The 27,034-nt window shown below is 39.3% G+C and overlaps 1 protein-coding gene across 3 annotated transcripts in view; it reads right to left on the reverse strand.

Annotated features, from left to right (window-relative positions):
• Nucleotides 1–27,034, reverse strand: part of Ldh (Lactate dehydrogenase) — a 68,805-nt gene that overhangs the window by 13,313 nt on the left and 28,458 nt on the right. For all 3 annotated transcript variants that reach the window (XM_076207010.1, XM_076207012.1, XM_076207011.1), the window contains exons 2-5: nucleotides 17,060–17,296; nucleotides 14,376–14,575; nucleotides 9,729–9,902; nucleotides 5,511–5,628 (exon numbers count right to left, since the gene is read on the reverse strand). In XM_076207010.1, coding sequence (XP_076063125.1) covers nucleotides 5,511–5,628; nucleotides 9,729–9,902; nucleotides 14,376–14,575; nucleotides 17,060–17,283 — 716 coding nt within the window. In that variant the 5' untranslated portion in view covers nucleotides 17,284–17,296. The remainder of the gene's footprint in view (nucleotides 1–5,510; nucleotides 5,629–9,728; nucleotides 9,903–14,375; nucleotides 14,576–17,059; nucleotides 17,297–27,034) is intronic.

Consider the following 27,034-nt stretch of genomic DNA (forward strand, 5'->3'; position numbering starts at 1 on the left):
AAGACATTTACTTACTTCTCTCAATCTACGATTTACTTCTACCTCTTCTCCTCAATTTTCTGCCACATGTGACTCCAAATACTTAAAACTAACCACTTTGTCTAGCATCTCTCCTTTATGTGTGTGTGTGTGTGTGTGTGTGTGTATATACTTATATATATATATATATAGCATAAGTCGCCACATTGTCTGCGAGCAAGCTCCCATCCCATGCAGCACCCACCCTTACAATTTCAAATAACTCTTGACAGGTTCAATCAACTTTCCTGAATCACGGCTCATCTTGTTGGATGGAGGAACAAATCAGTCTTGAATAGTTAGGTACCAGCACAACAAACATATTAAAACAAGCAAATAAAACCATGAGACAAAACAAACCTTTGTAGCTGCACACACCATTAAACCTGATCTATAAACATGAGGGTTACTTTAGAAAATAAAGATGTACACTAAAAAAAAAAGAAAATATAAATCCATTAGTAATTACACAATAAACCCATTACATGGCATTTGAATTTGGCCAAAATTCAAGTCAACTAAAATAACTGTAGGGGAAGGAAAATGAAGAAAAATACAGGGGTTTTAAACAAAAGTTGAACATTCAACATTTTTTTTCAACTACCTGGAGTACTGGGTTTATCCTTTCTGCTACCTATGTTAAACTTACTACTCGATGATAAGCAATTTGGAAAAATAATAACAATATGTGGTGACTGCATTTAAGCACTTTCAGGGTTTTAAGCAACTTTGTTATCTAACTAATTTAAACATGCTTCAGTAATTTAAAAATTTGAAGTACAATGATCCATATACAGCTAACCCTCCAACCAATGTTTTATAAAGACACTAATGCCCTTCAATTTGAGTTGTCCAAATTTTTAAATAGGTCGGGGTGCACATAATATATATATATTTTTAATTCAGATTAGCCATACACACATACACAAATACACAAGTGATTGATATGGAAATTAGAAAACATAGAAAACCTCAGCAAAAACATATTAGAATGGATACAAGATTTCCTAAAGGACAGATGTATGAGAACAGTAGTGAGAATTGAAGTTACATACATATACCAAGGCTTTTTCCCCCTTCCAAGGGAGGTAGCCAAAAAGGGAAAGGCATAAAAAACACTCCCACCCATTTCATCCCTAAATACACTCCACACCCCTCCCACCCTTCCTCTCATCTGAGCACCTCCTGGATGACGGGTCATCCCTGCACCCTGCCCACCGCCCTGGGTCAGAAGCAGTGTCGCAAGACACAGTACATCCACAGCAAGGCCGCTTCATTTAATCGGCGACCCCCCCTCTCCGTCCCCCTTTGCATATAAGGAGAGGACGGGGAGAAATCCCTTCGGGCTGCGTCAAAAATTACTCACACATACTACCCCACCCCCCACCCCCCCTGCCCATTCCTCCTCATGCAGTCACAACATCATCCATATACAACCATTCTCCACTCACCTCTGTCTTCCGTCCTCTCCCTTCCTTCCTCAACAGACATTCCCCTCTTCCCCAAAGCCCCCTTCACCCCATCCATCCACCACATCCTAGGACGTCCCCACATGTTCACTCCCTCCACATCTGCCTTCCATACCTCTTTTACTAGTCTTTCTTCACTCATTCTTTCCATGTGTCCAAACCATCCTAATATTCTTTCATCAACCCTATCTCCCAAATCCTTTTTCACCCCTGTTCTCCTCCTCACTTCCTCATTTCTCACTCTATCTAGCCTAGTAACCCCCACCATACTTCTCAGACACCTCATCTCAAACACATTCAAACTCCTTCTCTCTTCTTCTCTTATGTTCCACGTTTCTGCCCCATACAGTGCTGTTGGCACAATCACTCCTTCATACAGTCTCCTCTTCGCATCCATTCCCAAATGTCTATTCCTCATTACACTCTTCAAACCACCAAGGCATTTACTCGCTTCTCTCAATCTACATTCTACCTCCACCTTCACTCCACCTTTTCCTGCTACACTTGCACCCAAGTATCTAAAACTATCCACTTCCTCCAGTCGCTCTCCCTTAATGTTCACTTCCAGTCTACTGCCACTTTCACCCCTTGTACATCTCATCACCTTACTTTTACCCACATTTATCTTTAGCTTTCTTCTATCACATACTCTCCCAAACTCTGCCACCAGCTTCCTCAATCCCTCCTCTGACCCTGCCACAAGCGCAGTGTCGTCTGCAAACAACAGCTGGCTCACCTCCCACTTTTCTCCATTTTCTTTAACCATCTCCAATCCCTGACTCACTACCCTAGCATTCACCTCTCGCACCACCCCATCCATGTATAAGTTGAACAGCCAGGGCGACATAACGCATCCTTGACGAAGTCCCACCTTTACTTCAAACCACTCACTCTCTCCATTTCCAATCCTAACACATGCTCTACTACTCACATAAAAACTCTTGACAGCTCCCAAAAGCTTTCCTCCTATCCCATAAATCTGCATAACCTCCCACAGTGCCTTTCTGTCTACCCTATCATAAGCCTTTTCCAGATCCATAAAAGCCCAAAAAACATCCTTCCCCTTTCCTATAGCTTTCTCACATATCTGTCTTACCACAAAGATCTGATCTACACAACCTCTACCCGTCCTAAATCCACACTGTTCCTCACCAATTACTCCTTCTGTTCCTCTCCTAATCCTCTCAATTAAGATTCTCCCATAAGCCTTCCCTACTACACTCAACAGGCTAATCCCTCTGAAATTACTACATTCACACTTGTCCCCTTTTCCCTTGTACAGAGGAACTATACAGGCACTACTCCAGTCCTCCGGAGAAAAGGAATCAGCAGTGTACCACAGGGCTCAGTTTAGGCTCTTGTAATGTTCCTCATATATATTGATGACATGACAAAAGAAATCAATAGCAATACAAATCTATTTGCTAGATCTTGAACCCATTCTTTGTCTTTCAGTTCCTGCACATCCCTTCCTTTCTCATGCATAAACCTCGGTGTTTCACTTTTCAATTCATAAAAGTGCTTCAGTATGACTCTTCGGCTTAACTACCGAACATCAGTGTGATATGGCAAAGTCCACCTGTGTGTAACTTTCCTCCAATAAGCTGTTGAACTGTCTGTATTTATCTAGTTGTACCTAGTTGTATTATACGGGAAGGGAGCTATGCTTGTAGTGACCCATCTTTGTATCTTTCAGCATCAAGTTCATTCTTAAATTCTTGTATAGTGTTTGCACACACACCTACTGACCATCTAAAGAATCATGAAAGGTTACAGAAGTCCTTGATAGAGAAGACTTACTAAATTGGGATAAGAGAATACATGGGGACATGGTGAGAAAAACAAAAAGGAGAAAAAAAAAAAAAATCCACAGAGAGTGGTGGATATCTGGAACAAACTGGATAAAACGATAGTGTGTGCAAAAACTATACATGAATTTAAGAGCACACTAGACACTGCGAGATACAAAGATGGGATATCACGAGCATAGCTCCCCTTCCTGTAAGATACATCTAGGTAAAACTAGGTAAATATAAACACACACATCACACATACACACACACACACACACACATATATATATATATATATATATATATATATATATATATATATATATATATATATATATATATATATATAATCTATCAAAGGCTTCTTCATACTTATAAGGGAGGTAGCCAGTCAAAGCATGCATCCATTCCCACCCACTACCCTTGTTTCCCTCTCAGCTTCTCACAGAGGGTCATCCCTGTCTCCTGCCCACTGCCTGAGTCAGAAACAATGCAGGAAGACACAGTACATCCATATCAAGGCTGCTTCATTTACGTGGCGACCCTCCTTCCTTGTCCCCTCATCCAGAAAATAAAGAAGATGGGAAGAAATCCATTTGGGCCAAGTCAAAATATCATCCATATACATCTGTTCTTGACAATCATTACATAGTCTTACAATCAATCATTTTATATATATATATATTATATATTTATACACCAATATATATAATTGTATTAACAGATTTTGTCTGTTGTATCCAAGTTTCATTGAATGGAGATACATTAAATGAAGGGTCAAGCATATCAACTTTAATGGATCTTTGTACTTGTGATATATTCATGTACTATCCCAATTTTGTCTGAAAATGATCTATTCATTAATCTCATTTAATTTTTCCCAATATTTGTTAAATAACTGTGTGTAGAAATGCAAGTCTGTGTATTAACAGATAGTGGTCATTAATGTGTACATGCAATAGTGCATATACCCATAAGTTCTTGGGCTAACAAACCAATCATAAATGTGATGTGGCAATGGCAAATCACTGAATGATTTAACCTGTTTATTAAAAATGCATGCTTTGTGCATTTTGCTACAACTTAAACCAATTGATTCTATTCAATCTGAGGTCAGCCTCTAAGTTGAATTAAAACAGCATCTGGCATTAGCCAGAACAAAATTTGTCTTCTCTACTTGTTTAAGCAAAATATTTTAATGTTTTCACTATTGTGAATTTTTTTTGTGTGAGAGTAACGGAGCTTGGTGATTGCTGCTTAATATAAGTCTCATGATAGATAGAACTATTAATTTAATTTGGGTAATATTCCTATGACTTTAGATTATCATACATACATTACTGTAACAGAAACCATATCTATAATTACAAGGAAAGGAAATTACATGGCTGACAATTTTCCTTCATGCCTTTATCCACCTGGCATTGTCTGTGACTAGCCTGTGACTTGAAGTTCCAATAGCCTATATCTAATCAATTAGTTCTATTCTGTTAACTAAGGCATTAATGATAAATAATTTTAACACTCATTACTCAGGGCAGCTCAAGGTTGTAAATCAAAACCATAATACTAAGATATTACAAGAGATATTCAATTTCTATGTTAGTAACACTTCAGTCATGTTAGAAAAAATATACAAATATGAAAAATAGTACTATGGCCACTAAAGTGGTGGTTAAAACGCAGTCTACATATATATATGTGTATGTATGCATGTATGTATATATATATATATATATATATATATATATATATATATATATATATATATATATACATATATATATAAACAGCAGCCTGAATTAATTTCCTACACCCCCTTCTCCATCATGACAACACCAATCATATATATATATATACTATACTACATAGAATAGTGGAAAATGTATAATTTTTCTCATGTTTTATTTTCTATGAACATATGCTATTTGGTTTTATCTCATATTCAATGGTTTCCTCACCTATGAACAGAGGCAACTATTTATAATTATATAATATATTTGTCATCACTTTTAGAAAGATGAGTACTGGAAATTAGGACTACACAAGTTAAATATATCTGTCCTAAGATAGCAAATAAAATTCCCCAGACACCCTGTGACCCTTCATTCCACACACTTAGGTTGTCTAATCTCAAATTAACTTGACCCCCACTACCTATTAAGTATGACTGTTCAGCCAGGAACAGTAATTCCGAGAGAAATTAAATCTGAAACATGTAATTAATTACCTGTTGACAACCTCCTTATGCATGTCATCGTACTTGTCTGGGTCCTCAGGAGTTCCAACCTTTGGGTTTAAGTCACGGAGACGGACACCAGCCACATTCACACCAGACCACACAGGTACTGCCAAAATCAAGTGTAGGTATGCATTAGATAAAAGTTCACCATCCTCAGAACAATAAAGTACTATTAACCTCTTCAATATGAGTCAAATTTTCATGGGCAGTATCAGCTGCCTGATGTATGATGATTGGATGATGCATCACAATACTCGCCTTATAGAACATAAAGTTACAATACTCATTCTCTTTCACTCTGAATAGTAATAACTACAGAAAATATGGTCAAGCCAGCTCACAGAATATGGGGGTCACTCAGCTACAACTATAAAATAAATATAATCAAGATGCCGACACCGGCATCCTTATATACCCATTCATGCCTCATGATGCCTATGTAAGCTGACCTGAACCAAATCCTAGGTGGGCATTGTCATTAATATCGCACAGTAGCAAGATGGGTATTATCTGTTAAGAATGGGAGAGAGTCATTTGAAGATGACCCACAAACTAGACGTCCTTCCATGTCACGGACCAAGGAAAACAGTGCTGCTGTCAGACAAATAATCCACGAAGCTTGACACACAATGATTGTTCTTATTAGTGATGATCTTGGGACTCTACTGGCAGTATCCATATGATCATTCATGAAGATGTAAAGATGAGGAAGGTTTGTTCTCGATAGGTGCTGAATCTCCTGTCAGACGATGAAAAAACGAGAAGAGTTCAGTGTGCTTTGGCAATTCTTTCTGAATCTGGTCCTGAAGGTCAAAAATGCATCACAGACAGGGTGACTGGTGACAAGAAGTGATTTTACTTCTTTCAAGTGCCACACAAGAAGTAAGACATGGTTTGGCTTGGAGAAGAAGATGCACAACCCACCATTGTCAAGGGAGGATTTCGTTCACTAAAGAAAATGTTCATCGTGTTCTTTAGTTCAACCGGCCCTGTATCTGTTGTTACTGTGCCCAAAGGTCAGAATGTTAATGCCTCTTCATCCCACCATGCATCCTCTCTCCTTCTGTTCCTTTGCATCTTCTTCATCCCACACACCATCTTTGTATACTTTATCACTTCTTCCATAAAACACACCCAATCTTCCTCAACTCCTGTTTCTCTTCCATCTTCCACTACTTCTCATACTTCTTAACTTCTGGTATAATTTCTCTTCTTCTCATTCTATTCACCATCAACACTTCTGACTATCTTCTTTTTCCTCCTCCTTCACCTTTCCTTTACTATCAATTTTCCTTCTACCTTGTAATAACAAGCCAGTCTCCTATGAAAACCTTAACATCCAGAACTTTTCATACCCTTCATTTGGGTACCACTACATAGTCCATATCCTATACTGGGATATCAAATGCTTGATAACATGTAGTTAATACTTTAATGACTGTTTTAAGGCACCTCTACTGACCAATGGCATACATCAATATTTGAGTTTAAAATCTCTATTCATAAAGGAATGATGATACTTTTGTATCACTACTGTCCTTTCTTTATGTTGTTTCCTTGCACCTGTCCTATGCCACTTATATGATTCTACTTCTTCCTGATCCCCCTTAGGTGGGGAGATAAAAATTAAAAATTCTGCCACTGTGTTCTCATGTATTTACCTAGTTGTATCTTACAGGAAGAGGAGCTATGCTTGTGGTGTCCCATCTCTGTATCTCGGAGTCTCTAAACTGTTCTTAAATTCATGTATGGTTTTTGCACACACTATCATTTCATCCAGTTTGTTCCATACATTCACCACTCTGTGGTGAAAGCTGTTCTTCTTCAGGTCTCTTCTACTGTATAACTATACTTTTTGAGCTTCCTTCCATGTCCCTTGTATTTCTTGTATCCCAATTTAGTAAGTCTTCATACTTCTCATGATTCTATAGATGGTCAACAAGTCTCCTCTTTCTCTTCTTTGTCCCAGGGTTGGTAACTCTAGTTTTGACATTCTCTCTTTGCATGAGAGTTCAGAAAGTGTGGAAGCCATCTTCATAGTTGCCGTTTGGATTCCTTAAATTTTCCTTGTATTCTTTTTGGTATTGGGTGACCATAGTGTCACTGCATACTCCAGTTTTGGTCTTATCAGTGTGACTGGTATTTTCTTCACCATTTCTTTGTCCAAGTAAGTAAATGCCACTTTTATTGATCTTAGCAAGTTGTAGGTTTCTCCAACAATTTTGTTTATCTGTTTATCAGGGGACATGTCATTTGTGATCATTACTCCCAGATCTTTTTCAAATCCCACTTTCTTTACTTCCTGTCACTGATTTTATACAGTCCTGATATCCTGTTTTTATTTTTTCCAAATTCCATTATACTACACTTCTTGATGAAGTCCACTTCCCACTTCTGATCCCATTCCCAAAGTTTGTTCAGATCTCTCTACAGTGACTCACAGTCTATTTCAGTGCTCACTTTTCTCAGCAACTTTGCGTCATCACCAAAGAGGCTCATGTTATTGTCCTCACCCTCATCCATGTCATTCACTGGGTTCTTTATTCTTTTAGACCAAATATTACTATTCACTTCTTTTTGTCTTTTGTATCTCTCACAAAATTTTCCTTTTCCTTGATTACCTGAACAACTGTTTCCTTAGCGTTTTCCTGCATTTGTTGCTGAACAATTTCCTTAAAAGATACCTTATCTTTTTTGTGATCTTTTTCCATTCCTTCTTGAGTTGCTGCATCTTTTCCTCACCTAAACTTCCTCCAATTTCCTCAGTCATTGTCTTCATCTGTTCATTCACCTCTTTTATGGTCATACTATTTGCAGTATCTTTGTTTTTCAATTCTTCATTTTCAATTTTTTTTTTAGGGCACTGATTTCTCAATTTGTTTCAGCATTTGCTTTCATTAATTCACTAATCTCTTTGTAAAATATATCTTGCTCTTTAATGACCCCTGAAACTAAATCTTTCAAATCTCTCACTACCTTCTCCATGTCTATAAAAGGTGACTTCAAGGGACAGAGTAAAGGGGCTTGGAATCCTTTACTAGGACTCCAACCAGAACCTTATAAGTGGGTCATTAAATGTGCATGGATGTGGTAAAGATGAGAGTAAAAGGGAAGAGACTGGCAGTATGTTTGAGAGAAGAAAGATGAATGTACGAAATAAGTTGAAAGGCAAGGGTGAGTTTGAGTTTGGGAGTGTGGTAGGGAAGGTGTCAGGAGTGAAAAGGGAGCAAGGGAGGGAAGGAGGCATAGCACTGTTGGTAAGTGATAAGATAGGTATAAGCATGGTTGAAAGGAGACCCAGGTACAGATGGATGGATGGAGTAAAGAAGGACGTGGAGAGGGTGGCACCAAGAGAGGACTGGAAGGAATTGGCAGAGGATAGAACCATCTAGAGAGGCATAGTGAAAGCGGTGAAGGGCCGTCCGGCCTGATAACCAACAGAGTAAGAGTAAGTAAGTAATGGTTGAAAGGAGGGCATCTTTGAGGATAATGTGGGCAAAGATGAAATTGGGATGAGAGACTTGGATTTTTGTGAGTTCAAATGGTTCTAGTAGTAAGAAAAGTGAAGAAAAGAAGGATATTTTCTGGATAATAATGAGTGTGTAGACTTTTAGGATGTACATTAATATGGGTTACATAATGGAGTTGGGTAATCTCAATACATGAATTGGAGATGAGTTGACGGACTGACTAGGGAGGTATTTGGTTCCAGGTATGAACTATATTCTAGAGACAATGATAGAGTTGTGTTGAGAAAGGGAGTTGATAATAGTGAACACTGGGTGGTAGAGGGGATGGTGGTTGAAAGAGTATTTTACTTTTAAGAGAGACAAATAATGCATGACTCTTATCTGTATGGTATACAGTATACTTAGCTGACAATTTTCAATAGAATAAAAGAAAAATTAATTCTCAGATACTCTTACTAATTCTAGTGCTATGAAAACCTTGTATGGAAGTGTACATATAACAAAAGGACTTTTCCTCCTTATATGGAAGGTGGCTAGCCAAGGTATGCACCCACCCTTTACCCATCCCACACCCATACATCACCCATGTCTTTTCATTTCTATTTATACATAGGAAAAATCTCCATTCCACATGTACCTATGACATCTTCACTTCCCTTCAATCAGTCCCATCCCCAGAGTACATACACAACACCTTCCACTTTCACAGCCTTCTGCTTTCACATCTATTACATACCAGATGTGTCACCATGTTCTCCAATGATCCAGCCATGTGCAGAGGAGGGTGCCACATTCAGCCTCTGAGAGAGGTGGAACCGGAATCGAGAGGAATCAAGGTTGGTGCCAGAACCAATAACACGGTTCTTGGGAAGGCCAGACACTTTCCATGCCACGTAGGTCAGGATATCCACTGAAAAGCAAAATATCACATTACTGAAGTGGAAAAAAAAAAAAAATTAGAAGCATATTGGGGAAGATGTATAAAATAGAGGAAAAGCTAAGAAGTGTATGAAATAAGTTCATGAGAATTGTTTGAAGAGGATGAATTTGATAAATGTATATGTAGTACATTCTCCTATTTTGAAACCTTGCTAATTTGCTAAGTCCACTAGAATTTTTTACAATTTTATTTTTGTAAACTTTACTTCAATTCAGCATAGATACAGTATGCAAATGGGCCAAAAAATGGCACTAAAACCCTATACCACATCTATTTTTTCTATAGTATTCAGCAAACAACAACTGGCTTACCTCCCACTTTTCTCCATTTTCTATAACCATCTCCAGTCCTCTGCCCATTATCCTCGCCTTTACCTCCCACACCACCCCATCCACATACAACATGGCGACATAACATCCCTATCCCACCTTTACCTCAAACCCCACCTTTACCTCAAACCAATCACTATCTCAATTTCCTATTTTATCACAGGCTCTACTATCATAAAAACTCATGACTGCTTTTAACAGCTTCCCCCCAATCCTATATATCTACAAAACTTCCCACAATGCCTTCCTATACACCTTGACATAAGCCTTTTCCAAATCCATGAAAGACCAAAAATCATCCTTAACTTTTCCTAAAGCTTTCTCACATATCTATCCTTCACTCCTTCCAATTCTTCTCTCGACTTCTTTTTGTACACTTCCTTTTCTTTCATTTAAACAATTTACTCTAAGCACCAAAGCAAAGGTGCTTAGAGTAAACTACTTACATGAGAAGGAAAAGGATAAGGAGTATAAGAAGCTGAGAGAAAAGTGGGAGGGAGTGAAGGATAGAGTAGAACTAGGAGTGGAGGAGGAATGGGGATATTTCAAGGAAGGAGTCACAAGGTGTGCAAAGATGGTGAACCAGGAGGATGGGAGGAAATACAAGGAAGGGTAGTGAGTAGTAGAATGATGAAGCAAAGAAGGTTATAGAAGAGAAGAAACAAGCATTCACAGGTTGGTTGCAATATATGACTAGAAAATCATTAGGAAAAAAAAAAAAAAAAAGAGAGAGAGAGAGAGAAGTAAAACATAAGATAGAGGAGGCAAAAAGGAGAGCAGATGTCATCTTTTCCATTATCATCTCTCCATCTGCACCTTTTACCTTTCCTTCTCTACTTGATTCGCCTCCCCTTCCTCTTTTGATTTCCTTTCAAAACACTTTTTCATTACCTTCAAAATTTTCTATCATACTCTTACCCATTTCATATCTGCTCTCCTCTTTGCCTGCTTTACCTTATGCTTTACTTCTCTTTTCTTTGTACCTCTCATATAATTCTTTCGTCCTTTTTTGCAACAAATCTGTGAATGTTTTTCTTCTCTTCTACAATCTTCTTTGCTTCCTCATCCCACCACTCGCTACCCTTCCTTCTTTTTCCTCCCATCCCCCTTGTTCCACACACCATCTTTGCACACCTTGTGACTCCCTCCTTGAAACATCCCCATTCTTCCTCCACTCCTAGTTCTACTCTATCCTTCATTCCCTCCCACTCCTCTCTCAGCTTCTTCTTGTACTCCTTCTCATTTAAGCAGTTTACTCTAAGCACCTCCCTACCTTCTGTTCTTTTCCTCTTTCTCCATCTATCCTCCACTCTCAACTTACCTTCCACCAAAAAATGATCTGATATTCCACCACTCTCTCCCCTTAGAACATGTACATCCTTAACTCTTCCTACCATACTCCTGGTTACCACTATATAGTCCATTAAAGCCCTATCTACCATCCTTCCATCCACCATCCTCTCCCATGTGTACTTATGCTTGACTTTCTTCCTAAACACTGTGTTTGCTATCATCAACTCTCTTTCTAGACACATCTCCACCATCAACTCTCCACTATGATTTTTTCCTGGCACTTCACACGTCCCAACCACTCCATCTATTGGTTCATCTTCTACCCTAGCATTGAGATCTCCCAATACTACTATGTTGACATTTCTCCCTAATCCCTCTATGCACTCATTTAAATCTATCCAAAAAACCTCCCTTTCCTCTACACTCTTCTCACTACCAGGCCCATATGCACTAACAAAGAACCACATTTTCCTTCCCAGTTTTACCTTCATCCACATGAACCTTGAAGAAACCTTCTGCTGCTTCATCACATGTACCCCTATCTCTTCACTTACTAGTATAGCCACCCCTTCTCTTCCTCATTCTCTCTTCACTCCTGAGACCTTCCCAACTACACTCCTAAACTCAAATTTCCCCCTCCCTTTCAACTTAGTTTCACTCAATGCCAACACATCCATCTTTCTTCTCACAAACATACTACCTATCTCTTCCCTTTTACTCTTATCTGTACCACATCCACACACATTAAAAGACCCAAACCTTACGGTTCTGGTCGGAAAACTCTTCCCAGACCCTCTTATGCCTTTGCTTTTTTAGGAAGGTCCCCTTTGGAGCTAAAGTAGGATACCTAGTCCTATCCCTGTCCCATTTTTGTCACCTTTCACAACTCAAGTGGGAAACTTGGTGGCAGTATTCTTTCTCACCTACCATCAAGTTTAGTTAAAAAGGAAATGTATATTCAGAGAAGTAGTACAGGACATTATTATGAATGGGGGGGACAGCATAACAGAGGGTCAGTTGCAGTATAATAAAGCAGCATAATTTCTTTATGAATATAAATTTCCTCTATCACTGACAAAATTATGTGTAATTCTGTAGGGGTGCCCCATATAGACCTTAAAGTATCAGCTGCACGCTACTGAGCAGATTATAACCTGACAATAACATGCAGCCAATACCCGAGATGGCACTGTCAGTCATTCCACCCCATCTGGGTGGAATGAAATGAGAAATAGGTATCTAGGGATGAATGCAAAGAGAAGATTGTACAAAAGGGTGATTGTGCCCACAACATTGTATGGAGCAGTGTAAAGGAACCTAATTGTGTTCAAAATGAAATGTTTATGAAGTATGGTGGGGGCAATGAAGTTGGATTGAGTAAGAAATGAAATAGTGAGGCAGAGAGAAGGGATGAAAAGTGAGCTGGCAGACAAGATAAATTAAAGAATACTGGGATGATTTGAGCATATGGAAAGAATGAGTAAAGATTAGCAAAAAGTGTGGAAGACTGAGATGGGTGGAGTAAACTTGAGAAGACCAAATATGGGATGGATGGATAGGGTGAAGGAGACCTTCAGTACAAGGGGAATGTCTGTTGAGCAGGAAAGGGAGAGGACAAGAGATATATTTAAGTGAAGAGTGGATGTGAATGGATTTGAAATTTATGAGATCCAAAGGGATTTCTTTTTGTCTACTCTGTAAATTCTGGAGTGGATGAGGGGTGAAGGGTCATCATGTAATGAAGCAGTGGGGGGTAAACCAGCTTGGGCTGTTGGGCCCAACTTTGGAGTGTTGTCTTCTGACCCAAGCAGTGGGCAAAGGACAGGGATGATCCTTTATCCAACAGGAGCTATGATAGAAGAGACAATAAATGAATGTCAGATGGGTGCAAGATAGGAAAAGGGTACATGTATACCTTGAGTAGGTCACCCCTTTGTAAGGGGGTAAGGGTATATGTATGTATGTGTTTGGGTTGTGAATATCTATGTAGTGTCTATTAGTAACTGTTTAATTTGTTTTGTTGGAGAAGGGAATGTTGTTATGAATCAATATTATGAGTCCATCTTTGTTTTGTCTTCCCAGATTGTGATTGTGGTGTAGTCAGTGAATGTGGGTAGTTGTCTGTGTAAGTGCTATATGTATGTTATGTATATGTAGGAAAAGTTGAAGCTTTGTGTGCTTGTAATAGTGTTAATGTTTATTTGTAACATGTTTGCTTTGTACTGAGTGTAGGTATGGTTGCGTCAATGTTTGTGACTGTAGTCCCTGTAAGATGGGCCATGAAGCTGCATGTATTGCACCAGACAAGTGTACATGTATAACTTTAGGAATATGTGCATGTTTGGCAGTGTAAAGGGCCTGGATTGGTTTTGATGTCACCAACTAGAAGGAAAAGGTGTAGGAGGGCAGGTACTGATTCTATGTTTGGAAAGAAAAAAGTGATATGGAGTTTCTGGGCCTGTTCTTGAGACAGATAAGGAAAGAGAAAGGCATGGGGAAGACAAAAATTATAAGATTACAGAGTACTCATAAATGACAAACACTGAAGGGTACAGTGTGGTAAATTTGACAAAGAGTGGAAGATAAAATGAAGGTGAGTACCAATATCAAGTAAGAGGGCATGACAGACATGATACAAATAGCTTGAAGGATGAAATGAGATTATATGATGAAAAGGGAAAAGCTTCAGCTTAGACTAAGGACTAAGACAAATTTGAAACAAGGTATGAATCAAAATTCGTGTGAAAAGAAGTAGACATGAAAACCTGACACATGAGGGGAAAAAAATCACATATACAAGTCTGAGCACTACCTCACCTACCTGGATTAGACACAATAATGAGGATAGTGTTGGGGGAATGCTTAACCAACTGAGGAATGATGCCCTTGAAGATGTCAGTGTTCCTTTGTACTAGGGACAGACGAGACTCGCCCTCACGCTGCCTGGCACCTGCAGTCACAATGCAGAGTTTGGAGCCTGCTGTGACTGAATAGTCTGTGCTGGCATCGATCTTGACATTTCTGCAACAAATTTACATCAATGTCCACCATACAGTATCAAAAAATAATAATGAATAAATTAATAAATAAATAAACAAATAAATTAATCAAGTAAATTATAATACAGTAATAATAATGATAATTTGGTTTAACATTATGAACTCCACCTATTAGGAAGCTAGGGCAGTGCCCCTTACAGAGGACTGTAGTGTGGAATTAAATGAATCATGCCCTTGTTCTAACTCATTGGCAGCAAGGTCAGTACTGCTGTCACCTTGACCTCCATAGCAAGTAGCAATGCTCTAATCCGCTCAGCCAGCAAGCATCCAATAATGATGACAATAATAAAGAAACCAGTCAATCTATCAAACAGTCTCTCTAATACAAGTTACATTTTGCTGCCAACAATTCACCAGTGTTTCTTCTTTACAATGAGGGAATAAACAAATAAATACCAAAACAGAAGCAAGAAAGGGTGTGCATTAAGTGCTGGTATAAAAAAAAATGTAGTGAGGCTAAAGATAGAAGAGACAAAGCTTGGAATAGATAGAAAAAAAGTAAGTGGCAAGCATATATCAAACTAAGAAATGAATATGTAAAAATACACAGGGATGAAAAGAGAAACTATGAAAAGGACGTAATAAAAAAAATGCAAGGGCCAGAATTGTAAACACATCAACATATAAACATATACTAATATACTACAGATAAATATAATTGAACCCCCAAACAAACATTCAGAGCTGCTCCATTTCCTACATGAATGTAACACACATATAGCACTTATACAAGAAACAAAACTGACACCACAAACAACAATACCCTCATTTATCAATTACACAACAATAAGAGAAGACAACACAAGAGACACTAGACCACACTAGTACATGACAGCCTACCTTGTCCAACAAGACAAGGGATACCTACTGGACAATCATTCACAAACACCATAACTGAAATAATCACAATCCAAAGACAAAGAAAAATCCTTCCAACAACATCAACCCCATGAAGCTTCAACTCCTACCACTCAACTCTTTAACAAACCATCAAACTCAATACCATATCAACAACCCTCAGACATAAGCCCACCCCATGGTATAACCCTTCCCACACCTAGTAAGAACTACACTTGCATGCCTATGCTCAAGACACCATCCATCATTAAAACAGTACCAACACAGAATAAACCTGGCCACAGATTCACATTGCCCCAGATGCAATCACCACACAGAAGACAGGAAAGATCATGTGCCATAAACTTAATCTCTTTCTATTCAAGTCTAATAGATATAATACAAGAAAGGGATGGATGGGTTGATTGTACTTTCCTAGACTTACAAAAAAAACTTTGACAAAGTGCCATATAAAAATTATAAAAAAAAAAAACCTGTAAAAAAAATATGAGGGATACAAGGTAAACTACTAAAATGGATGGAGGATTTTTTGCATGGAAAGAAAATGAGGATAGTGCTCAGAGAAAATAATTCAGCTTGGGAGGTGATTAGTGGAGTTCCACAGGGATCAGTATTGGCTCCAATAATGTTTGCTATTTATGTGAATGACATGGATGAAGATGTGGAATGTTACATGAGCTTCTTTGCAGACAATGTTAAATTGCTGCGGAAAGTGAATACTGAAACGGGTTGTGAATCACTGCAGAGAGACCTGAACAAGGTTTTGAAATAGAGTCAGAGGTGGGAAGTAGACCTCAACATCAAGAAATGTAGCATAATGGAATTTGGAAAAAGTAAAAAAAGAAAATCAGGACAGTATAAAATTGGAACATAGGAAGTAAAGAAAGTGGGATCTGAAAAAGACCTAGAAGTAATCATCACAAATAACATGTCCCCTGATAAACAGATAAACAAAATTGTTAGAGAATCCTACAACTTGCTAAGATCAATATAGGTGGCTTTACCTATTTGGATGAAAAAATTGTAAAAAAAAAAAAAAAAAAAAAAAAATTTGCTAGTCACACTGGAGTATATTCTAAAACCATGGTCACTTAGTACCAAAAAGAATATAAAGAAAATTGAAAGAATCCAGAGAGCAAATACGAAGATGGCCCCAACACTTTCAAACCTGCCATATGAAGAGAGATTATCAAAACTGAAATTACTGAATCTGGAACAAAGAAGGGAAAGGGGTGACCTGCTGACCATCTACAGAATCATGAAAGGCATGGAAGTCCTTGATAGAGAGGACTTACTAAATTGGGATAAGAAAAATACAAGGAGACATGAAAAGAAACTCAAAAAGGGCAGTTATAGAAGAAACCTGAAAAAAAAAGTTTTCTATAGAGTGGTGGATGTCTGGAACAAACTGGATGAAACAATAGTGTGTGCAAAAACCATACATGAATTTAAGAGCAAACTAGACACTGCAAGATACAAAGATGGGACACCATGAGCATAGCTCCCCTTCTTGTAAGATACAACTAGGTAAATACATTTGTCATTTATGTAGGCCCCCTGCACAAAAATAATAAATCCCCTGACAAACCTGAGGAAGGTGAGTCCATGCTGCAGATCAAGCATTTCACCACGAAGCTTGTCAGCTGCCACATCAACCAGAGCCAATTCTGAGCAGATGTGCTGCGTGAGAAGGGAGAAGGCACAGGCCATGCCCACCTGCCCAACACCAACTACAGACACCTTGCCCCCAGATGTCTTGAGGGCAGGCTGCACCTCCTCCATCAAGTCATGCATAATCCCATCTCCAGACATCTTGAGTGTTCAGCTGAAATATATAAAGACTACTCTTAGGGAAATACACTCTAGTAGACATGGTACATTATCTAAAAACTAATATAAAAATTCAAGTACCAACAGTTTACTTTTTCTTGATAATATATATATATATATATATATATATATATATATATATATATATATATATATATATATATATATATATATATATATATATATATATACATTTTAACAACCACAATGCACTTTAATTCTAAGCCATCAATGTTGGAAGATCTAATGGAGGCCGACATGCAGAAATTAAAATGTGGTACTGCCAAGGACTCGAACCCAGCAATCACATGACAAGTGCCATAGTAACTTACCAACTATGCTATCTTGATAACGTAGTTGGTAAGTTACTACAACATTCACCCTCACTCTATAACCATCTGTCATATTGTGAGCGCATAGCGCTCCATGTATGCATAGCCCACAATAAAGACATCACTTGTCCCCCCATGTTTCTGTTGCAGTCATAATGATGGATATAAGCAAAATTGAGAATACAAAGAGCAGCAACTATATCAGGAAAGACTAAATGCACTGGGTCTGCCAACTTTGAAAGATCAAAGAGAAGGAGGTGATATGATTACAGTATTCAGGTCACTAAAGGGGATAGTTTGCATTGACAGAAGAGATCTGATTAAAGATGGGAGAGCAAGAGGTCACAGAAGTAAATTAAGAAAGACCTCATGTTTAAGGGATGTGAAGAAATACAGTTTTCCATACTTATACATGAATACTTGGAATAGCTCAAACAATACATGAACTCAAATCTAAATATGATCATTGAAAATCAAGGCCATACATTAAGTTGGAACTGCACGTGAATTTGAGGCTTATGATAACTTCAGTATCACTACACTGTGGGTTGTTACCAGTGGTTCTTCCTATGGGCGGTCACTCTGGGCAGCACTTGGCAAATGCAGATCACACCATGAGCGCCTGAGTCTATCTATACCGAATGTATAGAAGTCCCATAAAAGAGGGAGAGGGAGAGGGAGAGGGAGAGGGAGAGAGAGAGAGAGAGAGAGAGAGAGAGAGAGAGAGAGAGAGAGAGAGAGAGAGAGAGAGAGAGGCCAAGCATTTTATAATCATTGTGGAAGGGGGGCCGCCGAAGATGAAGTTTGCCCAGGGCGCCATGTAGGCTAAGTCCGCCAGTGGTTGTTACTCCAAGTCTTGTGGGCAGGGAGTTGGGGGTGTGTGTGAGTGTAAGGTCACAGTATTACCAATAGATCAGTCCTACAAGCTCTGAGCTCTCATCAGGGAGGTTAATAATTGTCGATCATGAGTCCAAGACCATGGTGAATACACACACATACAGTGGTAGTGTTTGTGGCTGCCACTATGGCAGTCTGGGTTTGAATCCTGCCCAGGGCTGAAATAATTTCAGTATCGCTGTCCTGTGAGTCGTTACTCCAACTCTTGTGGACAGGGAGTTGGGGGTGTGTGTGCATGTAAAGTCACAGCATTACCCATAGATCGGTCATATATGAGCTCTGAATTCTCTTCTGGGAGGGCAAGAGCTGACAATCACAAGTCCAACACATGATCCAAGACCACAGTGAATCACATATGTTTGAAGTTATTCCATCATTATTGATGCAGCTGAGATGGCTCTCCACTAAGACTTAGTCCTACTTGGTAAGGTTGTATGTATGATGAGAATTGCATGTGAAGTGCTTTTTTTGTATGTTGTAATGGCTGTGGTTGTGAATGAAGTCTGAAACCAGTGTAATCAGTTTGAACATACTGATTAAGTGTTAGCATATATATGAAACACTGATCTACCGCATCTCTGATGTCTGTCATTGTGGAGAGAGAGGGGTTGGAAAGCTGTGAAAGTACTTTTGCAATTACTGGAAATCCTGCAGCACATATATAATCTTGCAATTCTCAATTCCTTCTAGGTTTAGTAAATTCTTAGAAGTGCACAACTAAGGTATTTTTCCATAATGGTTGGCTATTCTTAGAGTATTTTGTGTTACATTCAAATCTGACCCTCAAATTTGGAAACCACATTTTTGCTCTTATCCCATCACCCCTGCAACAAAGCAGAGGAGATGAGAAAGTGGGATTTTCAGGTGGGGGGGGCCACAGAGTAGGGGTGAAATTTGAATGAAACACAAAAAATGCTTGGGAAAGAATGCTTTGTAGAGCTCAATCTAACCTAGCCTAATCAAATTTTACAGAACATAATCTAGTAATTTAACCATACCTAACTAAACTTTGCCTCCTACAAGGGTATGCATTTACTAACTGCGGGGGGCAGTCCACCTCAGATCCTCATTTTAATCATGATTATGATAAGTCTTGTTATTGTTATAAGTGTTACTGTACTTGTCATGAAGACTGTTTTCTGATTTTCTTTTATTGATTTAAAGCCCACCCCAGATTATCATTCTTAAAAGAATGATTATGATGAGGATTTTGTTGTGTCACTGTACTTGTCAAGATCACTTCCTGACCTTTTATATTGATTTCCAAAAAGAAACATATTATTTTGATGTACTTTAACATGGAAGATTAATAATCATATTCTTACTGATATATCACTTAGTTGTGCATTTCTAAAATAAAGCCCAAGCTTTCCATAAAATGTTATCTCTTGGTGGCACTGGTGGCATGACTCCCCAGCACCATTTGACATTCTTGAGGCAACATGATTTTAGGTGACAAATCTGATTGTGGTTCTATTCCATTATCATGCAAACACATTTTTCTCTTTTTTTATTTGAAAGATTTTTTATGGAATGGTTATGTTATATTTGGTTAGGATAGGTTATCCTAATCAAGTTTTGAATGTGTTGGATAAAATAAGTTCCATGTTGAATATTCATACTTGCGTGATTTTTTACTTTAACCCAGATTAACCCCTATTGAAATGACTGCCATTACTGGTCATTACCCTTTTGCACGAACTGATGCATTGCTTATAAATAAATGAATAAATGAATAAATGAATAAATGAATATATATATATATATGTATATATATATATAAATATATATATTTATATATATATATATATATATATATATATATATATATATATATATATACACGCAAAATAACCACAGGAGAAGGGAAACTTGAAGACAATAAGTACTTTCGTATATTACATCTTCAGACTAAATGACAGTGATACAGAGTTGTGTTATGTAAGTATAAGGTGGCACCCATAAGGAGGAGGGGGGGACGGGGAGACAATACAATGGAGGGGGGATGACCTTACCTCTATCGATTTGACCAACACATGAGGCTCAATCAGGCGGAAAAATCTTGTTGACCATTTGGGTTACCAATTTATCACATTTAAAATTACCATATCTTAAGTTTATGCTTTTATCAAACGTGCCGGATATTAAGCAGGATTCTATTATATTTCTTTCTTGTATTTTTTTTTTCATTTGGCTAAAATTGTCATTTATTCTGAAGATGTAATATACGAAAGTACTTATTGTGATAATTGTCTACCAATTTCCCTTCTCCTGTGGTTATTTTGCATTTTTGTAACACGGTGATGTGATTGCTTATATATATATACATATATATATATATATATATATATATATATATATATATATATATATATATATATATATATATATATATGTGTGTGTGTGTGTGTGTGTATTTACCTAGTTGTATTTTGCGGGAAGGGGAGCTATGCTCGTGTTGTCCCGCCATTGTATCTCTGTGTCTAGTTTGCTTTTAAACTCGTGAATGGTTTTTGGGCATACTATATCATTATCCAGTTTGCTCCAAGTGTCCAAAACTCTATGTGGAAAACTGTTTTTCTTCAGTTCTCTTCTATAGCTATGTTTTTTTTTCTTTCCATGTCCTCTTGTGTTTCTCTTGTCCCAGTAAAGTAAGTCCTCTCTATCAAGTATCTCTGTGCCTTTCATGATTCTGTAGATGGTCAATAGGTCACCTCTCTCTTCTTTGCTCCAGTGTCGTTAACTCCAGTGTGTGTGTGTGTGTGTGTATATATATGTATATATATACATATATATCTATATATATACATATATGTATATATATATATATATATATATGTGTGTGTGTGTGTGTGTGTGTGTGTGTGTGTGTGTGTGTGTGTGTGTGTGTGTGTATTCACTTTGGTCCATGGATCACGCGCTGGACTCGTGATCGACAGATATTTCCCTCCCGGAAGAGAGCTAGTGTGACCGATCTATGGGTAATACCACCTTACACGCACACACACCCTAACTCCCCGCCCACGAGAGTTGGAGAAACGACTCGAAGCACAACGATACTGAAATTATTTCAGCCCTGGACAGAATTCGAACCCAGACCACCGTAGTGCCAGTTGAAAACTCGACCAACCGTGCCACCGATTGTATATGTATCTGTGAGTATGTGTGTGTATTCACCTTGGTCTTTGGATCACGTGTTGGACTCGTGATCGACAGCTATTTCCCTCCCGGAAGAGAGCTCAGAGCTCGTATGACCGATCTATGGGTAATGCTATGACCTTTCACACACACACACACCCAACTCCCCGCCCACGAGAGTCAGAGTAACGACCCAAAGTACAGCGATACCGAAATAGTTTCGGCCCTGGACAGGATTCGAACTGGGTACTGCGAGCACGCACCGTACGTCCCAGTCCAGCGCTCTACCACCGCGCCACCGAGTCGTGTAAATGAGTGTGTGTGTGTGTGTATTCACCTCGGATCTGCTGCAGTCTCTGTCGAGACAGCCAGACACCACCCTACGGCAGTGAGCTCAGAGCTCCTTATTAGCCGATCTCTGGGTAGGTCTGAGACCACTCACACACCACACACCGGGACAGCAAGGTCACAACTCCTTGACTAACGTCCCGTACCTACTCGCTGCTAGGTGAACAGGGGCTACACGTGAAAGGAGACAAAACCAACTTATCTCCGCCCGACCGGGGAATCGAACCCCGGTTCTCTGGCTTGTGAGGCCAGTGTGTGTGTGTGTGTGTGTGTGTGTGTAAATATATATATAATATTGTATACACACACACTCTCGTGGGTGGGGAGTTGGGTGTGTGTGCGTGTAAAGTCATAGCATTACCCATAGATCGGTCATACGAGCTCTGAGCTCTCTTCCGGGAGGGAAATAGCTGTCCAACGAGTCCAACACGTGATCCAAAGACTAAGGTGAATCACACACCTCGTGGCGCAGTGGTGAGAGTTCCCGGCTGACACTACGGCGGTCCGGGTTCGAATCCCGTCCAGGGCTGAAATAATTTCAGTATTGCTGTGTTGCGAGTTGTTACTTCAACTCTCGTGGGCGGGGAGTTGGGTGTGTGTGCGCGTGTAAGGTCACAGCATTAACCATAGACCGGTCATACATGAGGTCTGAGCTCTCTTCCGGGAGGGAAATAGCTGTCGATCACGAGTCTTAGTGTGTGAAATTGATATTGTAAAAATCCAAAAGCAATTCACTATATTGTGAACTTAAAAGAACTGAGCTACAGAGAAAGATTAAAAAACCTAAAGCTATATTCACTTGAACGTAGAAGAGAAATATGTAATTTATCTTTGGAAATTTTTGGAGCACCTGGTGCCAAATTTAACAAACAAAATAGAAGTAAGCATTTCCGACCACAGAGGACGCTACTGCTGTGTTAAACCAGTACCAAATGGAAGCGCTGGAACTTTACAATAGTTTTCGTTTCAAAGCATCACGTTCATGTAATACACTGTCAAATGATATAAGATCCATTACGAATTGTTCTGTGGACAGCTTTAAGTCATCACTGGACTCTTTCCTGTCAAAAATAGAAGATAATCCAGGGACACGACGTGATGGCCTAGCAGAATGAAGTTTCCTGCTGAGCATCGCCAAGTAAACCAAGTAAGAACATTCGTAGACATGCCGAAGGAAACGCGTGTCTGAGATTTTTGGAAATATTTGCTATCCTCGGCATTCAATTCTTCCTCCGGGTCTGCCGCCTGTCAGCACATTCTTCGGCTGGTGTGATAGTAGAGGGCGTAAATAAGCCACCCTGACACAAGTGGAGATGAAAATAACGAATCCAAAATCCAAATTACATTCAGAGAAATCTTAATTGAAGCGCTGACACTAGGTTTACATAACAAGAAATATCAGAATACACTGAAACAGAAAAGGAAACGACTGGAGCAAAGACGAAAGTAGCAACAGACACGGAAGAGTGTGCTAAATTAAACACTGGCTTTAGACAAATGTTGGTTGTGTGAGGAGCCAAGTCATCTACACGTGGTACTGAGATTTTTGTAACAACTAGTCCATTGCATGGAAGAATATTCTCGAGTACTAAATAAATACATCGACATGCTAGGCATAAGTGATGATGATGTCCATAAATGCAATGAATGTGTCAGAAGGAAAGGCATTACGGACTCGGTCAACTTGTACAGACAATATAAGAATCAGTAAAACTCGTTTCCAACAACTTAACGAATGACAGCAAGATATGGAATTTAAGTTAGAATCCAAATGCGTAACTCTTGAACAAATCCTACATTGTCAATTAAATGGACAGACAGGTAGAATAAAAAAAAGGAGAAAATACTCGTATATGAGCACACTGGAAGAAAGACACGTCAGTAACAAAATTTACAAATGGAGTCATCTGCTCGTAGGATAAATGTTTGTACTGTCACATTAAGCAGAGGTTTTCTTCTCAAAACCTGTCATCTACGTAGTTTACCAATATTCAATTTTTTTTCTATCTTATTTTTCTAAATCTTCTGCCTACTCATATGCATGCATTTCACGAAGAATGTTGATCCTGCGACCAATATAATTTTTGTTCCTTATTTTGCATGGCGGAAATGAACAGACTATTGCTCCGCCCTGTCGGGACGCAGGTTACACTCTTAAAAATATCCACTTGCAGCAGCAGCAGCAGCGGCAGCAGAAACAGCAGCTCGACAGGCACCTTGCCAGATCGCTACCCCACCCCAAGGCGCGGCGCGGCGGGTCCGCCCTACACTGGCAGGCTGTCTATAGCTTCAACAGGATGCGGCGGACGTAAGCTGCAAGAGCTCTATAGACTGCTATTCTTTCAGAAATAGTGGGTGACTATTTCGGATATGAGACTTGGCGTGACGACATAGCCGCCAGATATAACTGCCATTCTTGCTGTACATTAACTGGGCGGAGGTCTATTAGAGAACATAAAAGAAAATCGGCAGCGAGAGCTGTGTAGCGACTGTAATGTAATGTAATGTAATGCATAATTCATGTGTATCCTGTGCGCATATAACATATTACTATGTATACCTATATATATATTCTAACCGTATCCAGCTCTATATATTCCTGTAACATCTTAGTATATAGATGCTCTATATATGTATCCATGTCCATAATATAGAGCCGGATACGGCTATACCAAGTTGCTCTCAACCCCAAGACACTCTTGTTCAATTTGCATCTCCTAATTATCCTCTGTTCTTGCCCTATCCACATCTTAATCTACATTTTTAACTTCTAATAGTCAACTCTTCAACTACCACCTACGCTTTCATCTACGCATCCCCTAACTACAATAATAAACCATTCAACTTTTCCCTACCGACATCTTTATGCCTCAGCATATTAGAAAAATCCCCTTCGCTTGCTTATGTGCTAGAATGTACCCGGGAGATGTCGTATACCATACATAATTTTGAAAAAAACATAATAATAATCATGGCAACGTATGACGACAGTCTCTAATCAAATGCACTTTTCGTAAGAATTGACCCAGCGTTGTCGTCGTAACGACAACTAAAAATATTCCTTTTCTCCCTCCCTACACTCGCCTTTTCCTGCCCGTCAGTTCTCCATCACCCACTTGCCGACTCCCTGACCTGATCACGTCGACTCGCTTGTGGCCAAGTGTCACCTACCCATGCCCGGGTGTCATCCCAGCAACACTTGTGTGGTATTTATGCTTCAGTCTCGACCCACGGCCTCTTCCAACCGCACTTGAAAGAAGTCAAGCTATCTATGTGCATGGCGAAATGTGATTCAAGGCATGCGTGGCGGTGACCGGGTGAAGTATCACATATTGATGTGATTCTCATAACTGTCTTTTTTTTTTTTTTGCATAAGTCTTACGTAATTTCTAAGATTTTCAAGTCTTACGACGAAAGTTGAAAATCTTACACTTTTTCTCCACATGCGATGTGTTTATTCTAATGTGCTTGCTTTAAACAATTTGAAATAAATTCCCCTTTTCGAGTGTTTACAATAACAGTAGTCGTCACGGTCAGCATGGCGTCAAAGTCTACTGCGAAAAATCCACGGTTGTACTTCGGGCGATACCAGCCTGAATGGGAACATAGCAAGGAACTTCACAATCAGATCACGAAGTCGGAAGAAGGATATATGCAATTTGCAAGGCATGCAGGAAGTCAGTCAAGATATGGGGCTTAGGCCGATTTGATGTGTGGCACATGGAATCCGAAGAACACAGTATGTACCGATTAATGTACTACTGTTTTACACAATGTAAACACATGGCATAGTATGAGCACATGATGAAAAACAGTACTGTTTACAAGAAGTAAACTAGTTTTTCATTATGTGGTGTTCATAATGTGTCGTGTTTACATTTTCATTTTGCATTTGTTTTGAAACAAATATTGAGTGGCAAAAAAGATGGTTTTATCATGGTGTAAATTTCGTTTTATATACACATACCTGTCAAGTTTTACGTTTTTTTTTTTTTTTTTTTGCATAAGTCTTACGCAAAATCTTACGGCTAGACACCGCAGTAGCTTGACAGGTATGAATTCCTGGCATACGACGCTATGTGAACATGTGTTCGTGTGTTTTCTTTTACCTATTTATTTAATTTGCTTATTCATGAACTCGTTTTTGCAACTCAGTTATCAGTACTGTTATTATTTTGTCTGTGCTAAGTCTGACGAAAGCTCCTAAGACAGGTCTGTCGAGTGGTTCGAGGGAGCTGATCAGCGGTGTGTCTAGACAGAGAGAGAGTGGGGGTGGGGATGGTTTATTCCTTTTGCAAATGAATGGTCAGCGATCAGAAGGATGTCACCTCTCCCTGGTAAGCAGTTCTCCTCTTAGGCTGAAGGTTTACCATTTACGGAATAACAGTAACGATATCAAAAAAGGAAGCCATCGGCAAATCAAAACCTTTAACCGCCAAACTTCTTGCTAGAACTGCCCCTGTTTTGGTCATCTCCGCAAGCCAGGGGATGCAAACACCCGCAGACCTGCGGCCCCAGACCACAACCTTAGTTTAAGAGGGCTAAGACAGACTGTTTCGCCGAATCAAGTCATGGAATATTCGTCCGGCGTCTTGCCCGGCATGGCGGCCGGGGTTCTGTGCCAAGTACCTCGCTCGTGTCCTTGAACAAGGTCACCCGGTGACCGTGGCCTTCTTCGCCACCTGCCACCAAGCAGCTCGACTTGATCAATATGTGGCCATTTCGCCAGCCTGGCCCATACCACCACATATCTTACATACATATTGAACACAGACTTTTTCACTGCCGTGACGCGATGCACAGATTCTGCGCAAACGTATTTCATTACGCCCAATGAGCTCTCGGTCGTACGAGACCCTATTCACGTCATGGGTCGCACTTTATCTGCTCCTTCTGGTGTCATATTCGGTCAACATATTGTGTTTATTCTGGCTGACACAATTACCATTCTGATACGGGAAACCAACAGAGGGGCTAAAGTGAATCCATATCGATGGACTTCTTGGTGTCGGAAGTTC

The sequence above is a fragment of the Oratosquilla oratoria genome, chromosome 23 (assembly GCF_046742065.1).
Source record: "Oratosquilla oratoria isolate Oo_2021 chromosome 23, ASM4674206v1, whole genome shotgun sequence".
Taxonomy (NCBI): domain Eukaryota; kingdom Metazoa; phylum Arthropoda; class Malacostraca; order Stomatopoda; family Squillidae; genus Oratosquilla; species Oratosquilla oratoria.